General features: G+C 46.4%; 2 protein-coding genes across 4 annotated transcripts in view; both read right to left on the bottom strand.

Moving 5' to 3' along the window:
• LOC147107608 (V-set domain-containing T-cell activation inhibitor 1-like) overlaps positions 1-14,449 on the bottom strand; it is a 116,888-nt gene extending 102,439 nt beyond the window's left edge. The window contains exon 1 of the mRNA XM_086006773.1: positions 14,387-14,449. Within this exon, the coding sequence (XP_085862899.1) occupies positions 14,387-14,388 (2 nt within the window). The 5' untranslated portion in view covers positions 14,389-14,449. The remainder of the gene's footprint in view (positions 1-14,386) is intronic.
• LOC147107607 (V-set domain-containing T-cell activation inhibitor 1-like) overlaps positions 1-24,792 on the bottom strand; it is a 28,726-nt gene extending 3,934 nt beyond the window's left edge. The window contains exons 1-4 of one of the 3 annotated variants that reach the window (XM_086006770.1): positions 24,725-24,792; positions 20,146-20,292; positions 9,873-9,922; positions 4,519-4,860 (exon numbers count right to left, since the gene is read on the bottom strand). In XM_086006770.1, the coding sequence (XP_085862896.1) occupies positions 4,519-4,860; positions 9,873-9,921 (391 nt within the window). In that variant the 5' untranslated portion in view covers position 9,922; positions 20,146-20,292; positions 24,725-24,792. Of the gene's footprint in view, positions 1-4,518; positions 4,861-9,872; positions 9,923-14,386; positions 14,486-14,876; positions 15,001-20,145; positions 20,293-24,724 lie in introns of those variants that run through there. The other 2 variants (XM_086006768.1, XM_086006769.1) reach the window with 2 other exon arrangements.
• Positions 24,793-25,576: the final 784 nt, after the last annotated feature.

Here is a 25,576-nt window from a genome sequence, read left to right as displayed (position 1 = left end):
TGCAGAGCAGCTGGCGGTGGGAGACAGAGAGAGGACTTCACAGCAACCTGGTGACAAAATTACATCTCATACAGCCACATGGCATACAGCAGTCACTCATATGGGGACTGATGTCAGCAGCCAGAGAATGTTCATCACGTGCGTAATGGTATCGTTGGTATCGTTAGCCATTCTTAATATAACATATCTAAATCATCTCTTTACTCTCCCACAGGTCCATTAAGAACTCCTCCATACCCCGCCCCCCCCCCCCACTGTCCAGGAGGAAAAGGAAGACGACTCCTCAGAGGAGCCTCCAGCCTCTGAGGGTGCAGTCACCAGACCTATGCACACCCAGCACCAGCGCAGATACGCGCACTTGGTGGGTCCTACGTGACAGAGTAGTTTTGTCACCTGGTGTCTCAAATCACAAGTGAGCAAGAGGAGATGATGGCGACAGGGAGAGCAGTAGAGACTCCTCGCTGCAGGACGCACCCAGCCCTGCTCAGCAGCATACAGACGCTCAGCCTCGGGGGCCATCGAGAAAGCGGGCGATCCTGGAGGTGCAGGAAAAAGTGCAGGAGGCTCTGACAGGTTTTGCGGCTGCAATATCTGCAAATGTGCAGTGAATGGAAGAGTTCATCTCCAACATGAGCACCACGTCGCAGGCGATGGCGACTGTAGGCTCTTCCATGAAAAGGATGGTCACCTGCGTGGAGCAGCTAATGCGCCACTCACATGAGCATATGCTATCTATGGAGAGCGCAAGGGTAAGCACATGGGTGTTTAAAGAAGTGTTTTTGTTAAAGTTCCATTACTGTTATGTCACTTATAAAACTATTTATTTTCACCACTTTCAGGTTATGCCTATTTTTGTCTCCTACTTAGTGCAGTGAGTTGCAGTGAATGGTGAGACATAACGTTACTTCCACCAATGGGGGTCAGTGTGAAAGGAGTGGCTTGGTCATTGTAGGGATGCTTTATGGTGTTGTGGTCGGGGGGACGGGTGGAGAACCTGGCGCAGCGTGTGGCAGCCATATGGGTGTAATGCAGGAACGTAAGTAAATCTGGCCACAATGAGGCCATCCCTGGCCTCCCGGCAGCAATGTGCTCAGGTGCTGCTCTCATCTGGACCTCAGGTTCCTCCTCCTCATCTTCCAGCTGAGGCTCCTCCTCCTCTGAAGTGGCTGTGCGCTCAGTGCCTTGCTCCTCATGCAGCACTAATCCTCGCTGCTGCGCTATGTTGTGCACCGCACAGCAGACAACGACGATTCTGGAGACCCTGGCTGGTGCATACTGAAGGGCTCCTCCAGATCTGTCAAGGCATCTGAAGCGCATTTTCAACATGCCTATTGTCTGCTCGATGACACATCTGGTGGACATGTGGCTTTCATTGTATTTATTCTCGGCCTCAGTACTTGGCCTTCTCAAAGGTGTCATGAGCCACATCTTCAGTGGATAGCCCTCGTCTCCAAGCAGCCAGCCGGTAAATGTATTTTGTGGAGTGAAGAGCTGAGGAAGGGTGGACTGGCGCAAGACGAAATGGTCAAGACAGTTGCCAGGGAATCTGGCGCACACATGCATGATAATCTTCCTTTGGTTGCAGACCAGCTGCACACTGAGGGAGGGGGAAGCCCTTGCGGTTCACTCCTGGGTGATGATGGGGTGCCACATGTGTGCAGTCGATGACGCCCTGCACCTGTGGGAAGTCAGCCAGAGCCACAAAGCCGAGCGCCCGCTCAGTAACACTGGCTTCATCAGTGGCAAAGTTGATATAATTGGCTGACTTGTCAAACATGGCATCGGTGACCTGGGTGAAGCATCTGTGGGCAGCCGACTGCGACATGCCGCAAATGTCTGCTGCAGATCCCTGGAAGAAGCCTGAGGTGAAGGAGTTGAGGGCGGTGGTGACTTTGTCAGCCACGGGTAAGGTGCGTCTACCAGGCCCTTTGGGCTGCAGGTCTTGTTCCAGCGAGCTGCAAATGTCTGCGACGACCTGGCGTGATAGCCTGAGCCTCCTTTGGCACTGCTGCTCAGTCATGTTGAGGAAGCTCATCCTCTGCCTGTATACCCTGTGTTGGGGGTATCACCTCCCGCGCGGTGCAGCCCTACGCTGATGCCATCTGTCCTGTGGAGCATCAGGTCATTGAGGAGAAGGTTGTTGGTGTTGTTACGGATGCTGCTGCTGGTGTTGGAGCTCATCATGGTCTGATTCTGAGGACCAACGTGAGACAGTACAAATGGCACCCATGCTGATGTAATAGATGGCAGGTCAAGTAGAGATCAGTGATAGTTAGTAGTAATGCAGTGAGAGTGGCTTCTGAATTTGCAGAAAAGACTTGCAAAATCTGTACTCAAAATACACTCAGCAAGAGCCTTTCCCTTAGGCAAGTATGCAGTGGCAGTATTTATTGTGCTTTCCATGCGCTGCAGTAATGACCTTGATCAATGGTCACTGAACTTCCGCCTCAGGTTGACAGACATGGTTCACAAGCTGCGTGATTCCCGTGGTCATGCAGTTAAATTTAAAAGGTCTGGTTAAAAACAGAGTTAAGGGTCTGACAACAAGGTATTAATGAGCTAAATTAGGTCGCCCGCCTGTGCCGTTCCGCGCCAGCAAATGCGCCCGAGATCAAGGCGCGAGGAGGCGGGATGATGTCAGGGTTGCAACATGCTCCCATTTATTGGGAATTTTACTCCCGGCCCACCTCCAAGGCAGCATGAAAATTCCGGCCATTGTTTTCTTGTGTTTCTTTTTCATGACGTTTCTAATTTGAATAAATCCATAAAATGTCACTTTTTCTTTTTATGTTGATTTTAAAGGACCATTTGGCAGATTTTCCTGTTCCTGAGGTATTAAATTTGCCTGGACGCAGTGCGGAAAAGAAAATCAGGTAGGGAGAATGGAACACCTGTGAGGGAGCCAGTGATTTTCCTTCTATTCATTTAAAATGGACCAAAAATTAGGAAAGCACCTTGACAGGTGTGTGATCCTCGCCGCTTCGGGGTGGGGGAGAGGAGGGGGAGAGAGAGAGGGAATCAGAGGGAGAGTGGGGGAGAGAGAAGGAATCGGAGAGGGGCGGAGAGAGAGAGGGAATCAGAAGGAGAGAGTGGGGGAGAGAGAAGGAATTGGAGAGAGGGGGAATCAGAGGGAGAGAGAGAAGGAATTGGAGAGGGGGGAGAGAGAGGGAATCAGAGGGAGAGAATCAGAGGGAGAGTGGGGAAGAGGGAATCGGAGGGAGGGGGAGAGAGGGAATCGGAGAGAGAGATTTGGAGAGAAGGGGAGAAGAGGGAATCGGAGGGGAAGAGAGAGAGAGAGAGAGAGAGAGAGAGGAAATCGGAGAAGGGGAGAAAGAGTGGAATAGGAGAGAAGGGGGAATCGGAGAGGGAGAGGGGTCAGGAACTTGGGCTGGGGGGGGGGGGGTGTGCGGGAACTTGGGAGGGAGGCAGGAGCTTGTTTGTGGGGTGGAGAAGGTCTTAACCCGCGAGGGTGAGCTCCGTCGGTTCCAAGTGAGCTCTGTTCTGTCTGGAGTAGGCAGTCAGAATGGCTCGAATTACACTTTGTAAAGTAACTGATTACGTAGGCAGGGAGGATCTAATTACACATGCCAGAGAATCTGCTGGGTATGTCTTGTCCCAATCAGCAATCAGGACTTGTCATCCAAGGGGACCAATCAGAGCTTTCGCTGTTGTCAATAAACACGTCCTTAATGTTTTGGTCTATTGACTGACTAAAATGATCTTTTACATCAGCTACCAATCCCCTGCTTTTCTTTAATGCAAATTATAGGCCAGCAACCAATGATGCCCTGTCTATGCTGAAGTATCCATTGGTTTGTTTTGGTCTGCCCCTCCCCTTTATTCAGTTCAATTAAAATTTTATCTTTCATTTACCAAATCTGGAGAAGCACCCTGGCCAAAACATTGTTCTGTCTTTTCGCTTTTCAGAATTATTTCAAAGTATTTTTCCATTTGCAGGAGAATTGCCATTGATGTCATTTCTCTGGGGTTTCCGCTGAGTGTTCATCAAAACAGAAGATCAGGAGAACCCCAGCATAAATAAATTCTACCCCCCCCCCTGTATTTACAATGCTTCTCTCCTGAGGCAATGCTGCAAATGGATCAGGGATACATTTTCATCATCATTACAGAGTTGTGTTATTGTTCGAATCCCTACCTCTGCACGGGGTAAAGTTTGACAATTGCATCATCTAAACACTATGGGGTAGAATTTCAGCAGCGGTCTCCCGATCTCCCACTGCAGCTTTGGTGGAAAAATGGCATAATCGCCACTCTTACCGCAGGAGATCAGGAGAACCCCATAGAAATTCATGGCGTATATTTTCATTGCTGTATAGCTCAACGTTCCATGTGAGAAGCCATTATTATTGTCTGTCTATAACAAACTTTGTTAACAAGTAAATGAAATGAAAATTGTTCTGTTCTCTGGTGCCACTGGAAATGCATGTCATAATACAAGAAATGAAACCGAGCTGCACTTGACCCTGATTGCAGACAGAAACAGGACAGCTGACATACCCCAAACCAACAGAGCCACAGATGCTGTATCGTATCCATTGCTAGCGCTGACACTGCACTTGTAAGTTCCTTCATCCCAGATGTTAACATTCTTCAGTGTAAGGGATGCGTCTCCTTTGTTGATTGAGTTTCCATCAACTACAGTTCTTCCTGTGTAGTTGACGTGCTGTTTGCTGAAGTCATGCTCATTTCCCTTGTACTTGTGCACGGTTCCCTCCACACCTTCCTTCTCCCAGACCACCGTAGGATTACTGTTGCCAACACTGTCAAATGTACACTTGAGGGTGACAGGTTTGCCAATCTCTGCAGCAGTGGTCTGATCAGAGGAAACAGTTAACATCTCTGAATAAGGAATGAAAATAATGCAGTTACAAATAAAGCCTTCAACAAATATTCATATAAATATATATTAACTTCTGTCCAGATCAGTTTTTCCATCGTTTACAAAACAAATATCACAAAAAGCACATTTTTACACCCATAAAATGGGTAGATTATGGCCAGGAAATTCCTCAGAGCTGGTTTCCACCTCACTTTTGGTGAAGGTACAGCAACAGAGCAGGATGAGCGCCGAGGAATTTCCCAGCTTTTGTAAATTGTTGGTAAGTACCTGAATATTTTTATAAAAATCTGAGCCTACTGTAAATTTCCAATATCTTCATGTCTAATTTGTTGTTTCTGGAGCTGTAACACCCCAGTGTTCCACCTGAATTTACATTTAGAGATTTTCAGTAAGACACAAAAGTCCACTTGAAAGACAAATTCACAGGACAGGTCTCATCCGGCCCTTGTTCCTGTGCCTGGCAGGTTTGGCCTGGCGGGGAAGTCACCACTGCTCCCCTGTTCAGGCCTCAGGTAAAAATAGCGGCTGGGCCCCAATGACGTCATCGGAGCCCAATCTGCTTATTTAAAAAGGACCCTGCTGGCTTTGAGCGGGTGTCCTTGCCACTTGCCATTTAAAATTGCAGTGGGCCAGAGTGCGGGAACAGAGTGGGTAAGTCCCCCGCTCCAATTTAACTGGCTGCCAACCCAGTTCCCCTGTATTCCATTGTGTAACAAACTATAACAAGGAGTGGCATGGCTCCATTTTAAATTTGATTTTCTCCCCTCATTTTTCATCCTTTGTGGGATGCATTGTTCCCAGACCTTATCTTCTGGATCTGACTGTTAGATCATAAATAAGAGCACCAGGTGGTTATTCATCTGAGGGGAAACAACTGGCCTCCACTTTGCTATGCCCCTCGCTGTACAAATTCATAAACTGACGTCCTACCTCTCTGACATTGTCAGACTGTGCTGTTTGTGGTTGTAACAGCCCAATATCTACACTTCATTTATTTTCTAGTCTATCGTCAGCATAGGGCTGCTGTTCTACACTGACCAATGTGACTTTTTAAGATCCAATAACAAAACCAATAACAAAATAGGAAGGTCATTTTAAATTCAAATTGTTTCCTAGGTTTCTACCAAGTGTGATTTGGCCCTATGCTGAAAAGAGACTAGAAAAACCACAAACAGCAGTCTGACAGCAAGACAGGAAGCCACTGAAATCTTTTTTTATCTGACTGAATATTTGGTGCCTGCAGCTCACTGGCGACATTTAATTGGAACCCAATCCGAAACCAGTTTGGGCTTTCCGACGCCAGCTTTGGGTGGGCAGTGCGGCCACTCCATCGACTTCACCACTGTTTGGGGCAGAATCCAAGATTGCCACCAGGATCCCTGATAATGCAGTACTGCTCAATACTGCACTGAAGTATCAGCCTAGGATATGTGCTCAAATCCTAGAGACATGTGGCAATGAGGCGAGAATGTTACCCCATAGCCAACGCTGAATACCGCAGCAGACAGTTAGCAAATATCCAAGATTTATTCTGTCAGCTGCATTACTTGTATCCAAACTATTCAAATCCATGAATTTCTCTGAATTCAGACTGTTTTTGCTGATTGGATTTTATCTGATGCTGCTTAAAATCAGTCTGACAGATGTGCGGGTTAGGTTGATTGGTTATGATAAATTGACCCTTAGTGTTAGGGGGATTAAATACGTGGGGTTACGGGGATAGGGTGGGATATGTGTTGGTGTAGGGGTTACGGGGATCGGGTGGGATATGTGTCGGTGCAGGCTCGATGGGCCGAAATGGCCTCTATCTGCACTGTGGGGTTTCTGTGATTCTGTGAAATCTGCAACACTATACAAAGGCTCTTCTACTCATTGCTTATTCTAGCTAATGTTTTGTTGATGGGGCAGAATGCAAATGTGTTTCTTTTGGGTGTAGATTTTCAGATTGCATGCTCCTGGTACATAGCATGAAATCGTGTATGCACAGCCCATGAATTTTCCATCCATTAAAACCAACGAATCATCTTCTCCTTCTTCTTCTTAGGCAGTCCCTCGGAACCGAGGATGACTTGCTTCCACATTAAAAATGAGTTTGCAGGTGACTGATGAGTCCAATGTGAGACCTGCAGTCTCTGTCACAGGTGGGACAGACGGTGGTTGAAGGGGCGGGTGGGTGGGGTGCTTGGGTTGACGTGCACTCCTTGCGCTGCCTGCGCTTGGCTTCCGCTTGCTCCCGGCGAAGAGACTCGAGGTGTTTGGCGCCTTCTCAGATGCTTCTCCTCCACTTTGTGCGGTCTTGGGCCAGGGATTCCCAGGTGTCGGTGGGGATGTTACACTTTTTCAAGGAGGCTTTGAGGGTGTCCTTGAAGCGTTTCCTCTGCCCACCTGGGACTCTCTTGCCGTGCTGGTGCTCCGAATAGAGCGCTTGTTTTGGGAGTCTCGTATCGGGCATGCGGACAATGTGACCCGTCCATCAGAGCTGATTGAGCGTGGTCAGAGCTTCGATGCTGGGGATGTTGGCCTGAGCAAGAACACTGACATTGGTGAGCCTATCCTGCCAATGGATTTGCAGGATCTTGCGGAGGCAGCATTGGTGGTACCTCTCGTGCTTTGAGGTGCCTGCTGTACATGGTCCATGTCTCTGAGGCATACAGCAGGGCAGGTATCACTGCTGCCCTGTAGACCATGAGCTTAGTGCCTGGATTGAGGTCCTGGTCTTCAAACACTCTCTTCCTCAGGCGACCGAAGGCTGCACTGGCACACTGAAGGCGGTGTTGGACTTCGTCGTCGATGTCTGCCCTTGTTGACAGTAGGCTCCCGAGGTATGGAAAGTGGTCCACATTGTCCAAGGCCTTGTCGTGGATTTTGATAATCGGGGGGCAGCACTGTGTGGCGGGGGCAGGTTGGTAGAGGACCTTTGTCTTACGGATGTTTAGTGTAAGGCCCATGCTCTCGTATGCTTCGGTGAAGGTATTTACGATGGTTTGGAGTTCGACCTCCGAGTGAGCGCAGACGCAAGCATCGTCTGCATACTGTAATTCGACGACAGAGGATGGGATGACCTTGGATCTGGACTGGAGGTGACGGAGGTTGAACACTTTACCGTTTGTTCTGTAAATTAGCTCCACTCCAGTGGGGAGCTTACTGAGGGTGAGATGGAGCATTGCAGCAAGGAATATTGAGAAGAGCGTTGGTGCGATGACACAGCCTTGCTTGACCCCGGTTCATATGTGAATTGGGTCTGTGGTGGAACCGTTGGTCAGGATCACGGCTTGCATGTTGTCGTGAAGCAGGCGGAGGATAGTGACGAACTTTTGAGGGCAGCCGAATTTGAGGAGGACACTCCATAATCCCTCACGGTTGACAGTGTCGAAGGCCTTTGTGAGATCAAAGGAGGCCATGTACAGCGGTTGGTGCTGTTCCCTGCATTTCTCTTGTAATTGACGTGCGGTGAAGATCATGTCCATTGTGCCCGTTAGTGGGCGGAATCCGCATTGCGACTCTGGGAGGAGCTCTTCGGCCACTGGGAGAAGGCGATTGAGGAGGATTCTTGCGATGACTTTTCCTGTGGCAATAGACAATCATGGGCTATGTACCGGATTTCACAATATGTGCTGCTGGCGGGTTAGCCTCTGTGCCAAGAGCACATGGAAAATGTACCCTTTAAAGTCATCTTTGAATTCTGCCCTTCCTTTCTTAAGTTAAATGTAATTTAAGACCACTTAAGAATTTTTAATTTTGTGAGTGCTGTTTCAACCAAGTTTGGTAATATTTAACATTTCAGTTGAGGAAAGCAAGTCTGAGCAATAATTTATACAATAATCAATCAATTCCTTCCCCAGAAACTTTCAACTTCTCAATCATGACTCAGTAACTAATATATTATGGTGGCAGCTTTGCAGTAAATTTTATCAGGGATAAATTTAGATTGGTAGATATCTACGTTCTTAATCATTTCATTTCTTTGCATTTCTGCACTGATTAAAAAGCTGGTAATCTTTGAATATTTCCTCTCCGTTTCATTCTGCCCAGTGTCCTGCCAGATTGGCAGCAGAACATCCCTGGTGGGGTATCTTTACACCCACAGCACAGCAGAATGTGAACCCCAGACTGTGAGGTGCACCATTAACCATAGCAACTGGGAGCCTATGTGGCTTATTAAGGGCAGTGAACAAGGAAAGGGAACAAGGGTATTGTATGTAATAGTATCTCCCACTGGTTGGTATCACATTTACTTGCGCACAGTATTTTATGTCACAAATTTTCTTTCATGTTCCTAACTGAAGACTCCATACTCATTTTGCTAACTTCCTGCCACTCTCTTTGTCCACTTCTCGCAAATTAAATCAGTATATTTTCAGGCACCTGTTCCCAAATCCAATTTATTATGGTGTAAGCATTGCTTGCACATTTAATATTGAGATTGTCAAAGAAGAGTGTGCAAGCTATGGCCCATGAGCCTCGTGCTCTACAGCACATGGCATCCAGCTCATGAAAGACAAGAACTTTGTTTTATTTGCACTTATACTTATTAGTTGCTGGTTTGTTTTGTTTGGCTTTCATGGGCTTGGGGGTTTGGAAAGGGTTGTTCTTGAGCTTTTTGAACCTCCTGCTCAAACTTTTCACATAAAATTGCATTTACCACAGCTGGATAACCAAATGTTTCATCAAATGCATCAGTTAAGTGGGTCATTTTTAGCTTGAGAAGAGTTAAAGCTTCATCAATACAGTCGAGTCATGATTGTTGGTCCCACTAAAAACAAATCACATTGTATGAAATCACGCCTTTAAAATCCACCACACTTGGCTTCTTGTTATCAAGTCACAATTAAGGAGAAAATAAGAGTTGATACTTGTTTGAACAAAGGGGAAATTAAATTTCATATTATTTATGTATCCAGTATCTGTTACATTGATATTTGCATTTAATCTTCATTTAAGTTTATTCATGGGCTTTAAATGTTCAAATGAATTATTTAAAAAATCCCGCAAAGGAAGGAAAAGAACTTACCACCATGAATAAACGGCAAGAAAAGTACCAGACAGCGCAGTGACGGCATCCTGAAAAAGAATTAATGACTGGTTAGAAGGGAGGAAGCTGAGAGTAAGAGTTAAGGGCAGTTTCCAAATGGTTGGAAGTGGGTAATGATGTCCCACAGGGTTCAGTTATGCCACCGCTTATGTTCACTTGTACATCAATGATTCGGATATAGAACTGGAGGGAGTGTTGTCCAAATTTGCAGATGATATTAAAATAGGAGGCACAGAAAATATTTGAGGACTAAAGGAAGCTACAAGAAGATGGTGCAATGTGCAAAATAGTGGCAGATGGAATTCAGTGTCAACAAATGTGAAGTGGTACATTTTCATAAAGAAAAGTAATAATCATAGAATGGTTACAGCACAGAAGACGGCCATTCGGCCTTTCGAGCCCATGCCGGCTCTCTACAAGAGCACTTCAGCCCTTTCCCCGTAGCCTTGCCATTTTTTTTCCTTCAGGTACTTATTCAACTCCCTTTTGAAAGCTGTGATCGAGTCTGCCTCCACCACCCTTTCAGGCAGTGCATTCCAGATCCTAACCACTCGCTGAGTAAAAATGTTTTACCTCTTCTGCCAATCACCCTAAATCTGTGTCCTCTGGTTCTTGACCTTTCTGCCAATTGGAACAGTTTCTCTCCAACTACTCTGTCTAGACCCCTCATGATTTTGAACATCTCTATCAAATCTCCTCTCAATCTTCTCTGTTCTAAGGAGAACAACCCCAGCCTCTCCACATAACTGAAGTCCCTCATTCCTGGAATCATTCTTGTATCTCTTTTCTGCACCTCCTCTAAGGCTTTCACATCCTTCCTAAAGTGCGGTGCCCAGAATTGGACACAATACTCCAGTTGAGGTCAAACCAGTGTTTTATACAGGTTTATCATAATTTCCATGCTTTTGTACTCTCTACCTCTATTCATATAGCCCAGGATCCCATTAGCTTTTTTAACCGCTTTCTCAACCTGCCCTGCCACCTTCAACGATTTGTTCACATATATCTCTCTGTTCATGCTATTTTGAACTGGGGAAAGCTGGGTGATGTGGATTTACAATTTAGGTTCACAAGACATTAAAAGCAGCACCTCAAGTGGATATGGCCACAAAAAAGTTAATGGAGTACTGGGTTTTATGGCAATAGTTACAGGTATATAGAAATCAGGGTTTAATGGTGAATCTATACAAAACCTTAATCAGACCACAGTTGGAGTACTGTGTATGGTTTTGAGCTCCAAACTACTGAAAGGATGTTGAGGCAGTAGAGAGGGCACAGCACAGATTCACTGGACCAGAACTTCGGGTCCCCACAGGTGAGTACGCGCTGGGTACTCATGCGTAGGCCCAACCAAAGTGCCGGTTTCGTGCATGCGCGGGAAACCGGAACTTCCATTCCCTTAAAGGAAGGGGTTCACAGGTCGAACGCGTGCGCCGGAGAGGCAGCGCATACGCCTGGAATTTCCAGGTTTTTTGCAGCTTTCTCTGGGAGGGTAAGTCTCCAGCAGCGATGCTTCTAAAAAGCAGTCGCAAGGCCTGCTTTTAACAAGGTAAGTGGTGAATTAAGTAAAATTAAAACATTTTTTCTACTGGTTTATTATTTTTAAATACTTTAAAGAAAGATAAGTTTATTTTTAGCCCCGTTAGAATCTGTAATTAATTTTTTCAAAAAATAACTATTTAAACAATAATTTAAATTTATGTCATTTATAGTTACTTTAAAAATGTGATTTTTTTTTAAAAAATTATTTGAAGTTTTAGTTATGTTTTGGGGCTGAATTGTATTCATAGATTTGACAGCTCTTCCTGTCAAATCTATGAATACAGATTCCCTGCTACCATTGGCTCTCCATGGCCCACGTGATCCCAGGGGACGCTTCGAACTAACTGTTCCCCAGGGATACGCAAGCACTGCGCGCCGGCAGTTGGAGGAGGCCCAGGATCGGAATCCCACGCGGACCCACAGCACAATGGCCGGCACGCTAGGTAAGTGCAGGTCGGAGTCTTGCACCCGCGGGAAGTCTCCGACCCAAATTTCTGGGCCACTATGATGCTGTCTGGTAGGAGGAAATACAAACGGGAGAACTGGCTGTGTGGGAAATGGTGAGATTTCCCAAGTCTCCCCCGTGAATAACACTGTATTATCAGCGCCCCCTTTTTCTGTGAGAATCCCAAACAATGCCGTGCCCTTTGTGGAGAGCCAGCCCTGCGCTGAACTGTCCCACCCTACCCCCATACGGACCAACCCCTCCACTACACATTGACCCTGCCCCTCCCCCCCCACACACACACTGACCTGCACCTCCCCCCCCACACACACACTGACCTGCCCCTCCCCCCCCACACACACACTGACCTGCACCTCCTCCACCACACACACACTGACCTGCCCCTCCCCCCCACACACTGACCTGCCCCTCCCCCCACACTGACCTGCACCTCCTCCACCACACACACACTGACCTGCACCTCCTCCACCACACACACTGACCTGCCCCTCCCCCCACACACACTGACCTGCCCCTCCCCCCCCACACAGACCTGCCCCTCCCCCCCACACACACACTGACCTGCCCCTCCCCCCCACACACACACTGACCTGCCCCTCCCCCCCACACACACTGACCTGCCCCTCCCCCCCCACACACACACACTGACCTGCCCCTCCCCCTACACACACACTGACCTGCCCCTCCCCCACACACACACTGACCTGCCCCTCCCCCCCACACACACTGACCTGCCCCTCCCCCCCCACACACACTGACCTGCCCCTCCCCCCACACACACTGACCTGCCCCTCCCCCCCCACACACACTGACCTGCCCCTCCCCCCCCCCACACACACAGACCTGCCCCTCCCCCCCCACACACACACTGACCTGCCCCTCCCCCCCACACACACACTGACCTGCCCCCCCCCACACACACACTGACCTGCCCCTCCCCCCCACACACACACTGACCTGCCCCTCCCCCCACACACACACTGACCTGCCCCTCCCCCCACACACACACTGACCTGCCCCTCCCCCCCCACACACACACTGACCTGCCCCTCCCCCCCCCACACACACACTGACCTGCCCCTCCCCCCCCACACACACTGACCTGCACCTCCTCCCCCACACACACACTGACCTGCACCTCCCCCCCCACACACACTGACCTGCACCTCCTCCCCCACACACACACTGACCTGCCCCTCCCCCCCACACACTGACCTGCCCCTCCCCCCCACACACTGACCTGCACCTCCCCCCCCACACACTGACCTGCACCTCCCCCCCCACACACACACTGACCCGCCTCTCCTCCCCCACACTAATCCAACTCACCACCCACACACTGACCCGCCCCTCCCCCCACACACACTGACCTGCCCCTCCCCCACACACACACTGACCCGCCTCTCCTCCCCCACACTAATCCAACTCACCACCCACACACTGACCTGCCCCTCCCCTACACACACACTGACCTGCCCCTCCCACTACACACTGATCCGCTCCTCCCCCTACACACTGACCCCTCCCCCGACACACACTGACCCCTCCCCCGACACACACTGATCCGCCCCTCCCCGACACACACTGATCCGCCCCTCCCCCGACACACTGATCCGCCCCTCCCCCTACACTCACTGATCCGCCCCTCCCCCTACACACATTGATCCGCCCCTCCCCCTACACACACTGATCCGCCCCTCCCCCTACACACTGATCCGCCCCTCCCCCTACACACACTGATCCGCCCCTCCCCCTACACACACTGATCCGCCCCTCCCCCTACACACACTGATCCGCCCCTCCCCTACACACACTGATCCGCCCCTCCCCTACACACACTGATCCGCCCCTCCCCCTACACACACTGATCCGCCCCTCCCCTACACACATACACTGATCCGCCCCTCCCCCTACACACATACACTGATCCGCCCCTCCCCCTACACACATACACTGATCCGCCCCTCCCCCTACACACATACACTGATCCGCCCCTCCCCCTACACACATACACTGATCCACCTCTTTCCACACATAGTATCAGGAAAGACTGAACAGGCTGGGGCTCTCATCTCTAGAAAAAAAGGTGAGGGATGATCTGATACGAGGTCTTGAAGATTATGAAAGGGTTTATTACACTGGGATTTGATTTTGGGTCTTAAAGTTAAGGGATGGAACAGAATCGGCAGAAGCAGACTGCACAGGGGATTAAGACCACTGGGCCTGTGGGGCAGAAACACCAACACGGATTGGTTGGGCCGAAGGGCCTGTTCCCAGGCTAACGTGTTTCTTCTATTCACAATTAAATAGTTTCTTAATAAATATATTAATTCGCATTAACTATATAGATAGTTCTATATGCATAACGTCACCACACACAATCAAATAAAGTTAGTCTGCTTGACAGACTGTTCCATATCAATAAACAAATCACATTTGTATTCAACTAGAATTATAGTTACAAAAACACTGAATACAAACGTACATTACTGCTCAATCTCTTCAGTTTCGGTGCAGAACACTGCAGAATCCTCTGCTCGGTACAAACAGCAACACAAGCTGGGCGCTCACTGCGGAGTTTGCCCAGAGTTGAGTTGAAGCGCCTATTGAACGCCGCCTTTCAGCACCGTCACTTGTGTCGAGGCAGAGGGAAGCTCGACAGGTTGTGAACAGACCTCGCCTTAAACCGCGCTGACCTACAATGCCGCTTTAAGGCCCGATACACTATTTCACTGTAGGAATCGGCAGGATTTAATGCATTTATCATAAAATAGATATTTAAAAAGTCAGAATTACTTGAATATTTAAATTTTACTGACTGGACAGCTAATCATGGGATTTATCATAACGTTTGTGTAATTAATCACATAAATATACATGAGTGAGTCCATATTGTACATCAGGCGCAGAATTTACTCCGTATGAGGTTAAAATGCCAGTGGTGAAATACATAGGAGAAATGTATTCTTTCTTACCATTGCATCTTGACCCAAGTGAGTGAACTGGAAACTGCGCACTTTCAGAAAGAGAAACGAAACTGAAATTGGAATAGAAAATACTGCAATGGGCAGGCAACATTCGGACCCACTCATCCGCCCCACCCCCAGCACCCGAAATTCACTTTGTGGGTCTTAACATGCTAAATTTTCCTCATTGGTCCACCCCGTCAGCACTTGTTTCTTCCGCATTCCAATCAGGAAAAATATCCGATAAAAATAATGGAATTGATTCTAAGGAGTAAACTTGAGGATTTCTTGCACGGTAACAAATAGTAAACGGCAATCAGCACAAATTCAAGAGAGGAAGATCCTGACTGACCGATGTCCTTAACTTTTTGGGGATAGTAATATATCAAGAGGATAGTGTAAATCATTGCAAAGTGGTAGTACTAGATGTCTAAAAAGCATTGAACAAAATTCTTCTGTTTAGCTTAGAACAGTGGGGATTAAGGGTAAATGGTGGCAATGGATAAGAAACCAGTTGAAGGGTAGGAAACTGTAGGTACTGAGTTATGTCAAGGTGGCGAGAAGTACTGACCAGTACCCCAGGGACGAGTTTTGGGAACCCCACTTCCCACTGATTCTAATTTACATCAATGACTTGGATTTTAAAACGCTGGGGAAATTGGTAAGATGTGCAGGTGGTACCAAACTAGGAGGGGCAATTGAATCTGTGTGGACAGGTCGGGAACTACAAAATGAGTTGGACAAAATACGTAAGTGGGTTGAACTACCAATCCTAAGCAGCAATCAGCAAAGCAAATTGAATGCTGAATTATAGAGCCAAAATGTAGTGTTCTCAACAGACCCCATATTTCATACTGTGTCTGGATCTGGTCACTTAGATATAAAGGGCCTTAAAACCCTGGAAACAGTTCAGAGAACAAGGTTGTTCTGTGGTGTTCAAGGACTGAAAGATCAGGAACGACTTGATAAACTAAGGCTTGTTGACCTTGAAAGAGTCTGAGAATTGACCTTGCTGAAGGCTATAACATAGTAATTAGTAAAAGATAGATGTGAGTAATTACCTCAAACTAACCCGTGAGAGTAGGACAAGAGGGTGCAATCAAACTCCTAAAAGGCAAATGCACTTCTTCACACAAAGAGCCATCAACACATGGATTGGTCTTTGAGAGAAAGTAGGGGGGGGTGAAAACCTTGGAATTATTTAAAGAAAAGATTGAATGCTGCCATGGGGAAACTTTAGAACCTTTCTGTATGGATGAACTCGGATGGCCACAATTGCTTTCCTTACTAGTATTTACCTTATGGTTTTATGTTAAGTTCCCGATAGACAGCACTCCTTATGAAGACCAAAATACAATAGTTATAAAAAAGCTGAACCATTACTGAAAAGCAACATTAAAAGATGATTCTGAAAAACATTTTCCATTTTCTGCTCTTACATCAAGTCAGTGTACTAAAGTTTTAGCGATTCAATAGATGGGGTCCAACAGGTGCTAATGACATAATACAAACACAAATGTTTCCGAAAGCACACATGGTGCTGTTGCTGTGGACTGTAAGTTGCTCTCAGGTGACCCACAGTGGGTGTTCAGATTTCTGGCATCTGACCCCAGAAGGAGCTTGGTTAAAAAACAAAATAACTTGTTTTACAGCCTGTTTTACATCTCTCCTGGTTTTTATTTCCACTGACTTCAGGTATATGTCCAATTCCCTTTTAAAAGTTACTATTTAATCTGCTTTCACCACCCTTTCAGACAGTGCATTCTAGATCATAAAAACTCATTGCATACAAAAATATCTTCTCGTCGCCCCTTTATTTTTGCCAATTATCTTAAATCTGTGCCCTCTGGTTGCTGATCCTCCTGCCAGTGGCAACAGTTTCTCCTTATTTACTCTATCATAATTTTGAAATCCTCACCTAGTTGCCTCACCGACCCTATATTCTCTTTTTTACTAACTCAGGCTGCAATCCACAGGTCTTCCATGATTACCATGATTCTCTTATATCTATATTAAAACTGCAGCAGACACAGAGATAGAAACCAAGCCTGATCTTCTGCAGGCACAAGGCGTAGATGATCTAGATGGAAGTTAAAAACCATTAAATGCACAGAAATAGAGTTCCTTAGTTCTGTGCTGCTGACATTGTAGCTTCTGCTTCTGGTAGAAGCCTTAAACTCTATCCTGTAGGTACCGTGGCCTAGAAATTCAGTGCCCTTAGCGCCGATTTTGCGGCGCTAGAGGGCCTAGCGCTGCAATTGGCGCCGGCGCCTAAATTGCCTGGGGCCCTTCCGCCGCGGTAGACCGGTAGCGCTGCGCCGGAACCGATGACGTCATCGGTGTGCGCAGCGTCCCGGTTGCCGTGGTGACGGGCCCCAGCGCCGAAATTGACTTGCGGCCGCCTCGCCCGTGGCAGCCGCAAGCAACGTTCTGGCAGAGGTGCCTTGCACAAGTTTGCGCCGGCGCATTAAAGGCCCCGCGGCGGCCGGCCGCTTTCCCGCCGCCCGCCTGGCCGCAGCTCCCTCCCCGGACTTCCCCCCCCCCCCCCCCCCCCGGAACAGAAGCAAGCCCGGCACTTGTCCGAGGTGCCGGGCTCATTTTTAATAAGATTATCGCGGGCCGCGGCCGGGTGCAGGCAGCTCCTCCTTAAGGGAAGGAGGAGGCCTGCACTTCCCGAACCTGCCGCACCGCAGCGGGCGCCGCAGCGCCGGAATAGCGCCGAAATTCAGCGCATAGCGCCAGTTTTCAGGCGCTAACAGCTTTCAGCAGCGCCGGCAGCCGTTTGGGCGCAGAACCAGTGAATTTTGGGCCCGACCAGCGCGACTTAGCTCCGGCACTAACTTCCGGCGCTAAAGCCCTGGCAGCGCCAAAACTCAATTTCTAGGCCCGTAACTCCTACCTCTAGGAGGTGCTACCTTCCCTTTGGAAGGGGGTTCAGTATAAACCTGTCCAGTTATGTACTAGTTTATTCCAATGTCCTGGCTCACTGAAAGTAATGGGTTCAGTAAAATTACTACACAAGATAAGGGCTCATGGGGTTGGGGGTATAATACTAGCTTGGATAGAGGATTGGTTAATGGGCAGAAAACAGAGAGTAGGAATAAACGGGTCATTTTCCAGTTAACAGGCTGTGACTAATGGGATGCCGCAAGGATCAGTGCTGGGGCCTATTTACAATCTAATAAATGACTTGGATGAAGGGACCGAGTGCAATGTATCCAAGTTTGCTGACAATACAAAACTAGGTGGGAAAGTAAGCAGTGAGGACACAAAGAGCCTGTAAAGGGATATAGACAGGCTAAGTGAGTGGGCAGTAAGGTGGCAGATGGAGTATAATGTGGGGAAATGTGAGGTTATCCACTTTGGTAGGAAGAATAGAAAAACAGAATATTTTTAAATGGTGAGAAACTATTAAATGTTGGTGTTCAGAGAGATTTAGGTGTTCTCGTACACAGAGAGTTAGCATGCAGGTACAACAAGCAAGTAGGAAGGCAAATGGCATGTTGGCCTTTATTGCAAGGGGGTTGGAGTACAAGAGTAAGGGACTTATCAGCAATCTTCTTGTACGAGGCCCCTTGGGTCAGAGCGATCATAATATGATCGAGCTCTCAGTCGAGATGGAGAGTGAGGAAATTGAATCAGAGACTAAGGTCCAGAACTTAAATAAAGGGAATTACGAGGGTATGAGACGGGAATTGGGTAAGATTGATTGGGTGGTGTTTCTGGGGGGATTGACAGTGGATAGACAATGGCAAGCATTCAAAGATAGAATGGAAGAATTCCAGAACATGTTTATACCGGTTTGGCATAAAAATAAACCTAAAAAGGTGACTCAACCGTGGATAACGAGGGAAATTAGGGACAGCATAAAATCAAAAAAAAGGGCATATCAACTGGCAAAAAAAAGCACCAGACCGGAAGATTGGGGGCAGTACAGGATACAGCAAAAGAGGACAAAGGGATTAATCAGGAAGGGGAAAATAGAATACGAAAGTAAACTTGCAGCAAACATAAAGACAGACTGCAAAAGCTTTTATCGGTATATCAGGAGGAAAAGACTGGTAAAATCCCAAGTCGGTCCCTTGCAGTCCGATTCGGGAGAATATATAATGGAGAATAAGGAAATGGCAGACCAATTAAACTCATACTTTGGTTCTGTATTCACAAAGGAGGACACAAATAACCTCCCAGGAATATCGGCAAACATAGGGACTAATGAGAGGGAGGAGCTGACAGAAATTAGTATCTCTAGGGATATGGTGTTGGGTAAGTTGAGGGGACTGAAGGCTGACAAATCCCCAGGGCCTGATAAACTACATCCTAGGGTACTTAAGGAGGTGGCCCTGGAGATAGCAGATGCTCTAAGGATCATCTTCCGGAACTCCATTGACTCGGGAACAGTACCCGTGGATTGGAGGGTAGCTAATGTTACCCCAATATTTAAAAAGGGGGGTAGAGAGAAAGCAGGGAATTATAGACCAGTAAGCCTTACATCGGTTGTGGGCAAAATGCTAGAGTCCATTATTAAGGATAAAATAGCGGAGCACTTGACAAATGGGGAAAGGATCGGACAGAGTCAACATGGATTTACAAAGGGTAAATCGTGTTTGACTAATCTGCTGGAATTTTTTGAGGAGGTAACTGGTAGAATAGATGGGGGAGAGCCAGTGGATGTGGTGTACCTTGACTTCCAGAAAGCCTTCGATAAGGTTCCACACAAAAGATTATCATGCAAAATTAAGGCTCATGGGATTGGGGGCAAAGTATTAACGTGGATAGAGAACTGGCTGGCGGATAGAAAACAGAGAGTTGGAATAAACGGCTCGTTTTCGGAGTGGCAGGCAGTGACCAGCGGGGTGCCGCAAGGATCTGTCCTGGGACCCCAGCTGTTCACAATATATATAAATGATCTGGATCAGGGAATTGGATGCAATATTTCCAAATTCGCTGACGACACTAAACTAGGAGGAGGGGTGGGCTCTGATGAGGATGTCAGGAGGCTACAGTGTGATTTGGACAGGTTGGGGGAATGGGCGGATACGTGGCAGATGCACTATAATGTGGATAAATGCGAGGTTATCCACTTTGGGGGTAAAAACAGGAGGGTAGATTATTATCTAAATGGCAATAGATTGGGAGATGGGGAAGTGCAGAGGGACCTGGGTGTTCTTGTGCACCAGTCACTGAAGGAGAGCATGCAGGTGCAACAGGCGATTAAGAAGGCAAATGGTATGTTGGCCTTCATATCAAGGGGGTTCGAGTATAGGAATAGGGATACCTTACTACAGCTGTACAAGGTGCTGGTGAGACCGCATCTGGAGTATTGTGTACAGTTTTGGTCGCCCCATCTGCGGAAGGATGTTCTTGCCATGGAAAGAGAGCAACGGCGATTCACCAGGCTGATACCTGGAATGGCGGGAATGACCTACGAAGAGAGATTAAATAGTTTGGGCTTGTACTCACTGGAGTTTAGAAGATTGAGAGGGGATCTCATCGAAACATATAAAATTATGGCAGGCCTGGACAGGCTGAATTCAGAGAGAATGTTTCCAATGGCCGGGGAGCACAGAACCAGGGGCCACAGTCTAAAAATAGCGGGCAAATCATTTAAAACAGAGATGAGGAAGAATTTCTTCACTCAAAGAGTGGTGAGCCTATGGAATTCCCTGCCACAGAGGGCTGTGAAGGCTAATTCAATAAATATTTTCAAGAGAGAATTGGATATATTTCTGAAGGCTAAGGGGATTAAGGGTTACGGAGAAAAGGCGGGGACGGGGTACTGAACAGTAAGATCAGCTATGATCTCAGACGAAGATCAGCCATGATCTCATTGAATGGCGGAGCAGGCTCGAAGGGCCGAATGGCCTACTCCTGTTCCTATCTCTATGTATCTATGTATATGTCTTACTACAATTGTACAGGGCCTTGGTGAGACCACACCTGGAGTACTGTGCAGTTTTGATCTCCTTATTTGAGAAAGGACATACTTGCCTTAGAGTGATTCCTGGGATGAGAGGGTTGTCCTATGAGGAGAGATTGAGTAGATTGGGCCTATACTCTCTGCAGTTTAGAAGAATGAGAGGTGATCTCACTGAAACATGCAGGATTCAGAGGGGGATTGACAGGGTGGATGCTGAGAGGTTGTTTCCCTTGGCTGGAGAGTCTAGAACTAGGGGGCATAGTCTCAGAATAGGGGTCGGCCATTTATGGCTGAGATGAAGAAGAATTTCTTCACTCAGAGGGTTGTGAATCTTTGGAATTCTCTACCCCAAAGGGCTGTGAATGCTGAGTCACTGAGTATATTCAAGGCGGAGATAGATAGATTTTTGGACTCTTGGGGAATCAAGGGATATGGGGATCAGGCGGGAAAGTGGAGTTGAGGTCGAAGATCAGCCATGATCTTATTGAATGGCGGAGCAGGTTCAAAAGGCCATATAGCCTACTCCTGCTTCTAATTCTTATGTGATTAAAATTCATCCCTCTTGGACAGGACTGATCTCTCTCCACTAATCTAGGTCTCCCTACAGGAAGCTATATTTGTCATGCACTAACTCAATTGAATATGCTCCTTTCTTCTTCCTACCTTCATTAGACACACGCTCAGCCTGTTTCAGTGCCTTTTATACTTAGAATCATATAATGTTACAGCACAGAAGGGGCCATTCAGCCCGTCGTGCCTGTGCCGGCTCTTCGAAAGAGCTGTACAAATTAGTCCCACACCCTAGCTTTTTCCCATTACCCTGCAAATCAGTTCTCTTCAAATACATGTCCAATTGCTTTTTGAAAGTTCCTATGGAATCTGATTCCACCACCCTTTCAGGTAGTGCATTCAAGATCTTAACAACCCTCCGTGTGAAAAAAATTCTCCTATCCCATAGCCAATTACCTACCCAATTTACCACCAGCCCTTTAACAGCATGTGCTTCTATTTTCTGAATAAGTCTGTTATGTGGTACTTTATCAAAAGCCTTTTGAAAGTCCATATATACATCTACTGCACGACCTTCATCAACCCTCTCGGTTTCTTCTCCAAAGAACCCAATCAGGTTAGTCAGACATGTTTTGTCTTTAAAAAAAACCGTGCTGATTGTCCCTTATTAACCTATGCTTCTCCAAGTGAGAATTAATTTTGTCCTTGACAATCATCTCCAGTAGTTTCCCCACCACTGACGTTAGACTGATTGGCCTGTAATTACCAGGTTTGTTTCTCTCCCCTTTTCTGAACAGGGGTGTAACATTTACAATCCTCCAGTCCTCTGGCACCACTCCCATACCAAGGATTGAAAGATTATGGTCAGAGCTTCTGCTATCTCCACCCTTACTTCCCTCAGCAACCTAGGATGCATCCTATCTGGGCCAGGGGATTTGTTAACTTTGAGTGATGCCAACCTATTTAGCACCTTCTTTCTATCTATCTTATCCTATCCAATATCTCTACTCCCCCCTCCTCTACTGCGATATTAACTTCATCCTCTTCTTTTGTGCAGACAGATGCAAAGTACTCATTCAGTACCTCAGTCATGCCCTCTGCCTCCACAAGAAGATTTTTTTGTCCATAATCAGCCCCACCATTCCTTCAACTATTCTTTTACTTTTTATATGTTTATAAAAGTTTTTTGTGTTCCCCTTTATGTTACCTGCTAATCTTTTCTCAGGCTTTCTCTTTGCCCTTCTTATATCATTTTTCAAATTACTCCTGCACTCTGTATTCTGCCTGATTTTTGACTGCACCTGATATTTGTCATAAACCTCCTTTTTCTGTTTTATTTTAAACTGTATTTCCTTTGTCATCCTGGGAGCTCTAGCTTTGGATGCCCCATCTTTCCTACTTATGGGAATATGTTTGGTTTGTACCCAAAGTATCTCCACCTTGAAGGCCTAGCATTGCTCATTTAATGTTTCCAGTCCACCTGTAATAGATCCCTTCTTAAATAACTGAAATTGGCTCTCTTCCAGCTAGGTATTTGCACCTTTACTTTTTATTTGCCCCTTTCCATAACTACTTTAACCCTAATTATAGTATGATGATCACTGTTAACCAGATGTTTTCCCACTGCAACACACTCCACTTGCCCTACTTCATTCCCCAGAAGTAGATCCAGCACTGCTCCCTTCCTTGTTGGGCTAGAAATATACTGATTAAGGAAGTTCTCCTGTACACATTTTAGGAATTCTTCACCCTCTTTGCCCTTTACTCTGTTTTTTTCAGTCTATATTAGGATAATTGATGTCCCCTACCATTACTGCTTCTCAATATTTGGGGGTCTATAGTAAACACTATAACAGCTCCTTTTCTATTCCTTAACTCTAACCAAATAGATTCAGTCTTTAAACCCTCTACAGAATGGCTAACGGGCTGGCTGAAAGACAGAAAGCAGTGAGTAGGGGTAAAGGGTAGCTATTCAGAGTGGCAGAAGGTGGGAAGTGGGGTCCCACAAGGATCAGTGCTGGAACTAATGTTGTTCACAAATTACATTAACAATTTTGACTTTGGAATCAAAAACACAATTTCTAAATTGGGAGGGATAGGAGGACTGCAGCAAATTACAGGACGACATTAATGAACATACAGAATGGGCATATCATTGGCAAATGAATTTCAACATAGTTAAGTGTGAGGTATTACATATTGGTAAGAAAAATAAGGAGGACACATATTATGTAGAAATCAGAATCTAAATGGGCTAGAGGAGCAAAGGGATCTGGAGGTACAAATACTTAAATCATTGAAGTTATGACGCAGGTCAATAGGCCATAAAAAACAAACCAAGCACGAGGGTTTATTTCTAGAGGGATAGAATTGAAAAGTAAAGAAGTTATGTTAAATGTATATAGAACCTTGGTTAGACCACACGGAGTACTGTGCACAGTTCTGGTCTCCATATTACAAAAAGTATATACAGGAACTGGAGAAAGTTGAAAAAAAGATTTACAAGGATGATACCAGAACTGAGAGGTTATAACTATCAGGAAAGACTGAACAGGCTGGGGCTCTTTTGAAATTGAGGGGTTTCTTTTTATGTTACCTGCTGATAGAGGTCTTTAAGATTATGAAAAGAGTTGATAGGGCAGACGTAGAGAAGATGTTTCCACTTGTGGGGACAACCAGAACTAGGGGCCATAAATATAAGACAGTCAGTAATAAAACCAATAAAGAATTCAGGAGATAATTCTTTACCCAGAGAGTGGTTAGAATGTGGAACTCGCTACTACAAGCGAGTTGAGGCAAACAGCAAAGATGAATATAAGGGGAAGCCAGAGGGAGAAAGGAATAGAAAGATATGTTGATGGGGGTTAGATGAAGTAGTGTGAGAGGAGGCTCCTGTGGAGCATAAACGCCAGCATTGACTAGTTGGGCCGAATAGCTTGTTTCTGCGCTGTAAATACTATGTAACTACGTAAAATTGAGGCTGTTCTCATCAGAAGTGAAGATTATACTGGGATTTGATAGAGGTGGTTAAAGTAAGAGAAGGAACAGTATCGGCAGAAACAGACGGCACATGGGATTAAGACCACTGGGCCTGTGGGACAGAAACACCCACAGGGATTGCTTGGGCCGAAGGGCCTGTTCCCAGGCTGTAATTTCTATATAATGCCTTCCACTGCCATGAAGCATTCTTCAGGAGGTTCTAAAATGCCTTTAACATATTTGTTATATTTACAATTAAATACTTTCTGAATATATTATTAATTCGCATTAATTGTAATAGATAGTTCTACATGCATAACGTCACCACGCACAATCAAATAAAGTTAGTCTGCTTGACCGTCTATTTCATATCAATAAACAGATCACATTTGATAATAATCACAATAAACTAGAATTATAGTTACAAAAACATTGAATACAAACGTACATTACTGCTCAATCTCTTCAGTTTCGGTGCAGAACACTGCAGAATCCTCTGCTCGGTACAAACAGCAACACAAGCTGGGCGCTCACTGCGGAGTTTGCCCAGAGTTGAGTTGAAGCGCCTATTGAACGCCGCCTTTCAGCACCGTCACTTGTGTCGAGGCAGAGGGAAGCTCGACAGGTTGTGAACAGACCTCGCCTTAAACCGCGCTGACCTACAATCCCGCTTTAAGGCCCGATACACTATTTCACTGTAGGAATCGGCAGGTTTTAATGCATTTATCATAAAATAGATATTTAAAAAGTCAGAATTACTTGAATATTTAAATTTTACTGACTGGACAGCTAATGGGATTTATCATAACGTTTGTGTAATTAATCACAAATATACATGAGTGAGTCCATAGTCCATATTGTACTTCAGGCGCAGAATTTACTCCATATGAGTTTAATATGCCAGTGATCAAATACATATGAGAAATGTATTATTTCTTAGTAATGCATCTTGACACAAGTGAGTGAATTAGAAACTGTGTGCGCACTTTCAGAAAGAGAAACGAAACTGAAACAATCGCCAGGCAGCATTCTCTCCCTACAGCCTGACCTGCATTTTGTGTGTTTATTTCAGATTTCCAGCTGCGAGGTATTGTGCTTTTGCTGAAATTAGGATGGCCCGGAATTTGCGCTGGGTAGTGACAGCGAACCAACAGCGTTTGCCGTCATTACCTCTGAAACTGACCGCAACTTCAGGATGTAGGGCATGCGCATCCGAACATGGAAATCCTTAAATTGCAGTCAGCTCCATTCACCATGACATTTCTGCAGCTACGATCTACTCAGCCACACCCTTACCACC

This window comes from Somniosus microcephalus, chromosome 14, assembly GCF_052327205.1.
Source record: "Somniosus microcephalus isolate GS21.2 chromosome 14, FLI_Smic_1.0, whole genome shotgun sequence".
NCBI lineage: Eukaryota > Metazoa > Chordata > Chondrichthyes > Squaliformes > Somniosidae > Somniosus > Somniosus microcephalus.
The sequence above is the reverse complement of the archived record's forward strand: the minus strand, read 5'-3'. Positions and strand labels throughout refer to the sequence as shown.